The sequence below is a fragment of the Erpetoichthys calabaricus genome, chromosome 4 (assembly GCF_900747795.2).
Source record: "Erpetoichthys calabaricus chromosome 4, fErpCal1.3, whole genome shotgun sequence".
In the NCBI taxonomy this organism is placed as follows: Eukaryota; Metazoa; Chordata; class Cladistia; order Polypteriformes; family Polypteridae; genus Erpetoichthys; species Erpetoichthys calabaricus.
Window position 1 is genome coordinate 36855913 of NC_041397.2, and position 11146 is coordinate 36867058.

The 11146-nt window shown below is 38.4% G+C and overlaps 1 protein-coding gene across 1 annotated transcript in view; it reads right to left on the reverse strand.

Annotated features, from left to right (window-relative positions):
• LOC114650944 (olfactory receptor 6N1-like) overlaps positions 1 to 9867 on the reverse strand; it is a 35965-nt gene extending 26098 nt beyond the window's left edge. The window contains exon 1 of the mRNA XM_028800893.2: positions 9797 to 9867. Within this exon, the coding sequence (XP_028656726.2) occupies positions 9797 to 9810 (14 nt within the window). The 5' untranslated portion in view covers positions 9811 to 9867. The remainder of the gene's footprint in view (positions 1 to 9796) is intronic.
• Between the last annotated feature and the right edge of the window lie 1279 nt (positions 9868 to 11146).

The window sequence follows — 11146 nt, forward strand, 5'->3', positions numbered from 1 at the left end:
TAACACCTATTGAGCCACCACACATGTAATTATATTCTGTTATCTCTATTGTTTTTGAATATGACTCATTGTTATAAAAATAGTTAATAAACAAAATGTGATCATTGACTCTTGGATTAAATAAACCAAAAATGTAAATGTCACAGGTGTCTGGTCACACTTATAGGTAATCTAACTTAGACACCATTAAAATATCCGACTACGCCACCCAGTTTTATTAAGAGACTGGGAACTCCTGAAATTTACCAATAATAGCACACAGGTTTCTTTAAATTGGGCAGTGAGTAAACACACAATGAAAGACACAACAGTAATTTCAGAAAAAGGCAACAGTAAGTTCTATTGTACAAGACAATATAAGGTACATTAAAAAGATAAACGAACATAACAGAACCTAAACATATCAGGAATTAATTTCCCTTTTTTTAAAAGGAAAATACACAGTCCACACTCTAAAAGTCCGTAAAAACAAGAATTGGAGGATACAACCTTTAGTGGTGCAGAGTCCAGTTTGGGCACTGTGTTACCCCAACACTAAATTGTTCATAGATGCACTCTGTTCCCCGGCAGAAGTTGTGTCAAATTGTTGACTCCCTGTCAGCATCTCTTCGTTGTTCCTTTTTCTTCCACTCTGGGCTCCTTGTGTTGCTGGGACCTAGGCACACCTCATTCCTCGTCTGTCAGCTTTACTGGGTCCTCTCATGCAGCTTCCCTCTTTCGCTGGACCCACAACTGGCGTCTCCTTGTGGAGCTGTCTCTTCCTCCCTGGAAGTAAATGTTGCCGTCCTTGTGCCTCACGTCGTGCCAGCCAGGTACCCTTGTCTGCCTGCGAGCCCCTGTGCCCTGTCCGAGTGTCTTGGCAGCGTTTCCTGTGGACTCCCCCTCTCCTGCCTTCTGCTGGCCAGCAGTTTATATTTACTTCACCCCTCTGTTGTCAGTCCTGGACAAACAGTTTAATCCATGGCACATCTAAATTGCCTGGGTTTAACAATTAATAAAAACACAAACAAAATGTATGGTTACCAAACATTAATAAGTACAGATATGCTGATTAGGAACCAATATTTCCAAGCCAGGTAAATACAGACATTCTACCAAGGCCAGACTTCAAAGCAGTGATTCTCTTGCAGGACAGCAAATACCATTAATAAGTACAGATAGCCTTTTAACTTCTCACCCCCCCTAGTCCCAACAGTGGGTGCCTAATGGAACCACCCAGTGCACAAAAAAAATGTAAAAGTGTCCCCCTCTGACATAAATGCTTCAGCCTTCATAGCAGTTAATGTAGTCAATGAATACACCTGAATTTTATAATCTTTTTGTACATTTTTTAACCTGTTTAATTTGCCTCAGTGGTTTTCTCACTGTAACATGTCAAATCGCCACTTTCTGTCTTGTTGTCTTTTTTACTAAAGCACCCACTTAGTTATCTTCTTAACTCCTTGCTCTTGGGTTAATTCAAGGCTGGGTCCAAATATAAAGTATACTGTATGCATTAAAAAAATAATCATGGCTCCCTAGAATACATAAAACTGCTACTGATCACATGCGACTGACGCCCAACTAATAACTGACAAGAAACGTCTCTTATGGCCTTTGCTATGTGTAGATAACTCTACTGCTATAGTGACCTTGTTTTATTTTTGCATATCATATCATTTTTTCTTTCCTTTCTGATACTTGTTCTTGTATTTTTTAAAATAATTTACATTATTTTTATTACAAATTTTCTTTTGTTTTATTTAGCCATTTTGTATTTTGAACTAATATGTCACCAGGCTTCGCTAGAAGATGTGGCTACCTTTGTGTGATATCATGGTGGCCATTTTATTTAAGGCCACTCTGTGTATTACAGTTTGAACTTTGTTTGTATTGTAATTCTTAGTTTTTCTGTTTAGCGTTTTAGTTTTTGTTCTTTAAAATGTTGCCTTTCTGCTATTTGTTTTATTTAATTTCTTATTCTGATGACACCATTTTGTGAGCTGTTTTTTGCCACCATTTTACGAATTTTTTGCATATTTTTTATTTTTTGGTTAGGGTCATGTGGAGAGTTCTGTCATCAGAATGTGGTGGTGGTCTGGGTGCTGCAGACCATAAGAATGGGGTGATCCACACTTACTACAGATCAATGACCTTCTTTAGGATTTTTCATTCACCTATAATGAAGCCACTAAAACAACCTAAACCAGAAACACACAGTTATAATGCTGTCATTGTTTTGAAGCAAAGTCTATGAATCTCAAAACTCATGAGTCTCATGTTGGCAACACCATTACCTTCTTCTGCCTCATATTTGGTGTTCTTCAAAAAATCTTCTGTATTTATTATATTTTGAACACTTTTTTTATTTGAATATAGACATTATTTTATATATCTTACTGTTTGGAGCTTTTGATAACATTCTTTGCTTTCTTACCAGAATGTATTACATATTGTAACTACATAGGGGGGCACAACTGAGCCCAAAATCTCAGACACAAATATCACCCAATGCAGTCCTGGGTTTAAATAAAGAATTTTATTTGCACAAATAGCTGACCAAGTGTACCCAACCAACCAAACCAGAAATACAAACAAGTGATTATTTCTCTTCTCCTTCTACTCCTCCTGTTGAGTTTCTTTCATTGCCTCTCAACTCCCTTTAAGCTGGACCTGGGAATTCTTCTGGTGCCATAGTGTATCCTCCTCCTTCTGGGTCATGTGGAAACCAGGGTGGTCCTACCCTGACAGCTCCCTCTAACCACACCCAGGGACCCCAAGAGGGCTTCTCTTCTGGACTCCAACTCCCATGTACCCCTACAGGTGTCCAAACTGGGGCATTGCCACCTGTCATATGCGGGATGGATCTGCTCCTAGACTCTGGCTTCTGCTGGTCCATCCTTTATATTCCTCCAGCCAGTCATATCCGTTTGTCCTTCATGGCATTTAACAATACTTATTAAGAATTTACTGATGAATATAAGAGATGGAGAGAGTTTTTTTTGCCTACTATTGTAATCTTTTTTTCTATGATTGCTGATTGTTGTTTCTGCTTATTAAGGTCAAATATTACATTGCACACACAAAAAACTGATGTCTATAACTTTTGCAAGCTTCCCTGTATATTCAGTTTTCTTATTTTTATGATTTCCGACCTTCAGTTCCATCCATCCATCCAGTTTCCAACCCGCTGAATCCGAACACAGGGTCACGGGGGTCTGCTGGAGCCAATCCCAGCCAACACAGGGCACAAGGCAGGAACCAATCCTGGGCAGGGTGCCAACCCACCGCAGGACCTTCAGTTCATCTCTCAATAAAGTAATATTGTAACACCTACAAGTCTATAAGTGATGCTTTGTATGCAGCACATGGGAAGGTGTTTTTAGTGCTTAGCACGATGTTTGAAGTTGGAAAATTTGCAGCCGAGCACACCTGGCAGTCAGGGAGCAGCTTGAACTTCTGTCAGCTCTGTTTGATACCCTGAATTATCTCCCTCATATAAATTTTCCTTTGCATTTACTTTGGACAAATAAAGACATTATTTTATGTTGTAAGCTAAGTGTGTGAAGTAATAAAGCAGCCATGCATTCAGAATAATGCAACAGTATAGTGAATTATAAACTGCAGATATTAAATAACAATCTGGTTTAGTTTGTGTATATAGAAAATACTACAAGCTACCACTTTGCTCAGTACAACATTTTTCACATATTACAAGTACACACAAACACATGCTGCATGAAATTAATGAGGAAAACCTTTAGAATTCAGAAACACATATTTTTTTCACTCTGATCTCTGTAGGAATTTCTTTTATTTTTAACACCTTTGCTATAATTTGTTTGATTTCACGCATCCTGTAACTATATATTACTGGGTTTGCTAATGGAGGCAGAAGACAATATAAAAGGCCTTCTGCTGTTATGCACCTAAAATCTGGAATAGCCTGCCAGTAGGAATTCGCCAGGCTAATACAGTGGAGCACTTTAAAAAACTACTGAAAACACATTATTTTAACATGGCCTTCTCATAACTTCACTGTAATTTAATCCTGACACTCTGTATATCCAATTCATTATAATAACTATTCATTCAAAATTTGTACTAACCCCTACTCTCTCTTCTGTTTCCTTTTCCGGTGTCCTATTGGTGGTGGCACAAGCCACCACCATCTACCCAAAGCACCATGATGTTCCAACAATGATGGATGGATTAAAAGCCAGAAGTCTGTATAACCATCAGCATCAAGTGACTCCGTGAGAACCCTAACTACAAAGAGGACTATTTCATTTATGTTAGGTAGAATGCCCAAAGGGGACTGGGCGGTCTCGTGGCCTGGAACCCCTACAGATTTTATTTTTTTCTCCAGCCTTCTGGAGTTTTTTTTTGTTTTTTCTGTCCACCCTGGCCATTGGACCTTACTCCTTTTTATGTTAACTAAGGTTGTCTTATTTTAATTTCTTATTTGTCTTTTATTCTTCTTTTCTTCATTATGTAAAGCACTTTGAGCTACTTTTTGTATGAAAATGTGCTATATAAATAAATGTTGTTGTTGTTGTTGGATGTGGTGTACAGTAAATGGCCACCAGTGGCCAGGGCTAATTCAGCTTGTGATAGAGAATGACTGAAAAGTGTGAAAAGCTGAAATATCTTATAAAAAAAGATCAAACAAGTCAACAAAAGATTCCACTTTTAATTATATTTAAGCACTTTATAATTAGGTGTGACAAGGATGGACAGGATTAGAAATGAGTGCATTAGAGGGTCAGCTCAGATTGGATGGTTGGGAGACAAAGTCAGAGAGGTGAGATTGCGTTGGTTTGGACATGTGCAGAGGAGAGATGCTGAGTATAATGGGAGAAGGATGCTAAGGATAGAGCTGCCAGAGAAGAGGAAAAGAGGAAAGCCTAAGTGAAGGTTTATGGATGTGGTGAGAGAGGACATGAAGGTGGTGGGTGTGACAGAACAAGATGCAGAGGACAGAAAGATATGGAAAAAGATGACCTGCTGCGGCAACCCCTAATGGGAGCAGCCGAAAGAAGAAGAAGAAAATTATTTGGGTACAATGTGGCCATAATAGTAATATCTGACATTATGCCACTATTCGCCTTGTGAATGAAGACTGTATAGTTTAATAATTATTTGCAATAAACCCTTCAAATAACTGCACTAATCAAATCATATATTTGTGGCATTCATGTGCTGTAGTAGTGTAATTTTATCGTTTATATCTGAACCATGTTAAAGCAGTGTGTTCTGGAGGCCATGAATTTCTACAAGCTCCTGATTGTGAGGTCACTCCTGGATGTGGTGTAAATGGCCACCTTTATAATGAATAATGAAACAGATGTGTGAAGGTCCTAAGACATTAAACGTAATCTTAAGAAGGACTGTATGCTTTGTGTTTAAATATAATTCAGAGCACATTTTACTTACAGTAAATAGTGTCTGTCTATAACAACATTGAAACAGAAGCCATTGGCATGGAGCTATGCATATGTGGGCTGTCAAAATCTTAAACAGCAAACACAAGAACTGTAACATCAGTGTCACCAAGAGTGGGCATCAAGAACTTTTGATAAGCTTTATTTAAAATGATTGACTATGGAATATTGCTTCTGGTTCCTTACTTCAGTTCATGTCAGTTCCCTGACATAGAAGTAAGCTTTCTTTTTTTTTTTTTTTTTTTGTTTACATTATCAAATTTAAAGCCCTCTTGGAGATACATTATTATTTATTATTTTAACTACTTCATGCTATGATTTGTCAACCAAAATTTAAAAAGTTATAGTAGAAACTGTTTTTAAAAGTGTTATGAAGCTTAAACTAATGTTAAATGCCTGATACGTGCAACCCCAGAATGCTCCAGAATGACTCATTATGTGACCCTAAACACATTGTGCCTGTGTGCTCCAAATCTATACTAATAAAAGGCAAAGCCCTCACTGACTCACTCATCACTAATTCCCCAACTTCCCATGTAGGTAGAAGGCTGAAATTTGGCATGCTCATTCCTTACAGCTTACTTACAAAAGTTAAGCAGGTTTCATTTCGAAATTCTACCCGTAATGGTCATAATGGTCGACAACGTCCGCCATGTTAAACTTTCTTATTTATGGCCCCATCTTCAGGAACTTTGGCAGGCGGCTTCCCTGCGCTAACCGAAACCGATGTACGTACTTATTTCAGTGGTATGACACCACTGTCGGCCGCCATATTGAACTTTCCAACGGTCTTTGTTACTTATGGGCCCATCTTCAAGAAATTTGGTACGCGGGTTCCCAACACTAACTGAATCGTACTTATGTACATATATACGTCCATAGCCTGCAGCTCGGTCGCCGTGTGAGGTGGCGTTGGGTCCCCCATCCCCACGCCTCCCACGTAGTTGGCTGCCTGCCTATACTGTATAAGGCCGTCCATCGCTCTGGTCTCTTCATTCCCTTCCTTGCTTCGCCAAGGTATTCATGTCTCTCTGCTGATAACTGCAGCCTTTTTATTTAATCCACGGCTTCTCTGCTGTTTTATTGTTCGTTTATTATGATTATAGTTATTGTGTAGGTATTTTAGACTTAGTTTACATTGTTCAGGTACCCATTTCCTTTATCGTTCCAACCGTACCCCCATTAACATGTCTATCGAGGTGATCACCATCGATCAAAGAACTGTCACATACCGAGTGGTTTCCATGCCCGGAGATGGCACCTGCCTTTTACATTCTGTGTTACATATTGCACGGCCATATCAGGCTCACTCTTGATATCCAGAAGAACATTGTGTTTTATGTATTGAATGACTTGGACAGGTTCAGGGTGTGGACTGATGACGGTACAGGAGATAATTATACTACACAGGAGCACTATAAGAGTGAAATGCTTAAGCCCTTCACCTATGGTTCTACATGTGAGTTGATGGCTGCAGCTGAATTGTTCAGTTGTCGCTTTCAAGTGTACCGAAATGGCCAAATATTTTACACCTTTGGACAACCGCCAATGCCTCTTACAAAGCCTTCTTCAAAATGTTTACCCCAATCTACGAAATCTACACAAAAACAACGTGTCATGGTTGAGGGAGAGAACTATCCTGACACCAAGAAATGACATGACTATGACTATAAACCACATTTTACTTCAAGAACTACCTTCACAACCGAAAACATATCAGTCTGTGGATTCAGTTGTAGAAGTGGGAGACGCGGTGCACTATCTGGTAGAGTTTCTCCATACTCTGAATCTTCCAGGCACTCCTGAGCATAATCTAATTTTGAAGGTTGGAGCACCAATAATATTACTGAGAAACTTACAGCCACCGAAACTTTGTAACGGCATGAGACTTAAGGTCACGTGTCTGCAAAAGAACCTAATTGAGGCAACTATTTTTACTGGCAGTGGCTCAGGGGAGAGAGTTTTTATTCCTCGCATTCCCTGTTATACCCTCTGATCTCCCATTTCAATTCAAACGCCTCCAATTTCCAGTAAGGCTCTGCTTCACAATGACAATTAATAAGTCTCAGGGACAGACCCTACAAAAGGCTGGCATTGATTTGAGGCAAGATTGCTTTTCACATGGCCAACTATACGTTGCATGCTCAAGAGTAAGCTCAGCGCACAGCTTAGTCATATTACAACCGGAGGGGCGAACTGGCAACGTGGTATACAAACAGATCCTTAACAAATAATTATTGGTATATTTTTCCTCAGTTTAAAAAGGTTTTCTTATTAATAAAAATTTTAAGGCAGTACTTCACCACTGTGAAGCGCGGATATTTTGCTAGTCTTTATATATAATACGCTACCGTGGCTGTCCATTTGTCTGTCCAGGATTTTAAATCACCTGTAGCTCGCAAACCGTTTGACCTATTGACCTGAAATTTGGTACACATATACTACGTGGCGTCTACTATCCGCTTTCGGGGTGATGATTGACCAACCACCTTCGCCATCACTTCCCCTACCTCTTCATATCTTAAATCATTCTTGAGGCAGATTGAAGACTTAAGTACCAGCTTAAGTGAAAAATTAAGGAAAACGTACTAATTGCAATACAAACACTGACTTAATCAATTTTAACGCAAAAAGATGCCGACGAAAGAAGAGAAGAAGAGGGCCGCTGGGGTGGAGAAAAGAAGAGCTGCTCAGGAAGCAGCAAGCGCATCAACCTCTGAGCAAACGAATGCTAAATGTACAGAGAAAGAGGATGAAAACTGTGAATGCTCAAGTCAAGTGTATTTACTGCTCGTTATCATGCAGTGCACCATTACTGGTTGTATTATATTTCCTTGTGACAATCATAATATAAAAAGTAAATGTTTTTTACCTTGTGAAAAAAGGTTTTAACCTTGTTAAAAAGGTTTTCATTGTATTTGAGCATAATTATCTAATACAGATACAGATATATTCTCAACCTTTAGTCCTCCACGCTCTCCCACTGTACCATTAGAATATGTAAGGGCCCCCTACACAGGCCATGATGTTTGCCCCCATGTACTTTCTCTGCAGTTTTGCATGCTAGTTTTTGAATTGAAATTTATTAACAAAAGCATATCTGCTGCTAGTGGTATTACATTGACTGTATTTTTTAACTACAGTACTAATACAAAATGAATAAGCCATTTAAAAAACATCCTGAATATTTTAATTAAATAAATGTCTTTTTCATAGTGCCTGAATTTCTTGATCAGTACATACAAGTTGGCATTTTCAGGGGATAGAAAATAGCCAGTAACTACTAAAATACAGAATTTGTCACTGCAGATTCTTTGATAACAGCAAAAGCTGCTCTCTGCTCACATAAGTATTACTTTTTACATTAAGCACAAAATGATTAGATATTATTAAAATAAATATCAAAAGTAATTTTTAAAATGCAGAATTAGTTGATACAGACATTTTTTTCATACCTCTGGATCAGACACTGGAGCATTTCCATCAGAAATACTATAATTGCATTTAACATAAGAGAAAACTGAGATGTGCTTTCCGTCCACGTACAACAATTAGGTCAACAAAAAAGACAAAAGCAGTCAAGTAAGCTGTGGAAAGGTAACCAGCCTGACACATGTGCAGCTTTAAAAAGTATCAGCAGAGTGTGAAGTCTACTTATCACTTCCTTCATGCCAACTTTGGCATTAAAACACTAAAGTTGTTTATGGCAGTGGAACATTTCACCTTCTTTACAATTTTTATTTTTTGTTGAGTCAATTTACATTCTAATTATGGGTTAGCAGCTACAATGCACTGAGCTGGGCAGAGCAATCACTAAACCCCTGTGTGCTGTGGGTATGAGGAGAATCCATCTGATCTCGATGCTGACACTGGAGACGCATTTTAATGTCAGGTGTAAATGTAATCCAGGTAAGCTATATACAGATACAATCTATACGTGAAAGATACTTTCAAAGGCGGTCTTTGAAAAAGCTGACAGTCACTGCAGACTGTATGTTTTGAATATTAATGTCCGCTTTAAAAAGATAAGTGTGGCACTGCTGCTGTAGCTTGGTTTTTAGTTATTTAAGTCTTTTGTATGTGACTGTAAGTTTACTAAAGCAATTGTTGAAAACAATTGATCTAATTAATATTTGCAACATAAGTGTTTTCCATATATTGATTCATCCACCCATCCATCCATTTTCCAACCCGCTGAATCCGAACACAGGGTCACGGGGATATTGATTCAGTTTATTTTTAATAAGCATGCTCCCATGAAAATATTTTTTTAAATGACAAGTGGGAAAGCACCAATCAACTGTACATTTCCTTACTATAAGAAATCCACCATCTATTGAAATTTCAAGTATAATAAAAAATAAAATACTTACAGCTCAAAAAACATTTAACATCAATCTATGTATACTGTAGAATTTCATTCATATACTTGTGGATTGAGAATTCCAACTCCTTCTGAAATTTGATCTGACACAAATCTTTTTATGTACAGTAAATGTCATATTCTTCTGAGACTATCCAGTCTGCTCAGTCAGAATTACGCTGTTTAGTAGGAGGTCAACATCCTTTTTGCTTTCTCCCTTGACGTTACCAGCTGTATCTTATAATGCAGTTTTTGAAGCTTTTATAAATTTATAAAAACACTTCAAAGCATTTCATTAGCCTAAAACAAATGGAAAAAAAACGTTTAGAAAGTCAATGCCTTTTGTTGAGACCATGCTCATTTTCTCAAAGAGTAAACCTTTTTTGAGTCTGGCTTTTATAGTGCACTGGACATTGTACTGCCAACTCTCAAAGTACTTTGTAAAATAAAAAGCTTTTTCCAAATTGCTGTTTTTTATCTAATTTATTTAAAGTTAAAAAAACAACTTACAGGGTTCTACCATTTGGCACTGTGAACAGGGTCTTCAGTAGTTACCCAGTCAATAGTCTCCAGCCAGCCAACAAAACATGAGGTAAGGGATGCTTGTTTAAATCCATCCCTTGAACAGTAGTCCGCCGGGTAGGTTGTGGCAGGATAGAATGAGATTGACCTGGTCATTATTAAAGTGGAGGATTCATAGGGTCAAATGAAAAAAACACATGAAGTGTTATTTGTTTTGATGTCCACAATCTTAGACAAAAACTGAACCAAGCTCCTGGCTGATATAGCATGGGACTGATGATGTCATGTGTCACAACTTTCAGGAGTCACCGCAGACAACAGCATCATATGAATTGAGCTCGCAACGCGTTGGGATCCAGAGAAATATATGCTAGTGGCAGTAACGATTGATAAGTCATAAATAATAACACCTCAGAATGAAGGTAAAACTAAAAACAGTTTGATTTGAGAAGAGGTTAAGCCAAATGAAGTTTAACACAGATACTGGAATTAATAACAACACAGAATTTTACAATGCTGACAGATTTGTACTGGAGATGTGTGTTATTTTATGATTTTACCTTTGTAAGGGACAGCTGGGATGCCCATGAGATGGAAGGAACATGGGAGAGAGCATGCACAAAGCATTATCTTCCCCGGAGCACTAGATGGCTGCCCCCCTGAGTTGTAGCGTTGCCTCGGCATCTCACCGAGCAGCATCGAACATGGAGTACTTTGACTCAGTCCTGTGTGGGTGGCGCCAGAGGGTGTTGCAGGGACTGGGGAACCCTATTTCATGAGATTTTTGTTTAACACGGAAGTGCTTTTAGACCACGTGTGAAGTACTCAGGAAGAAGGT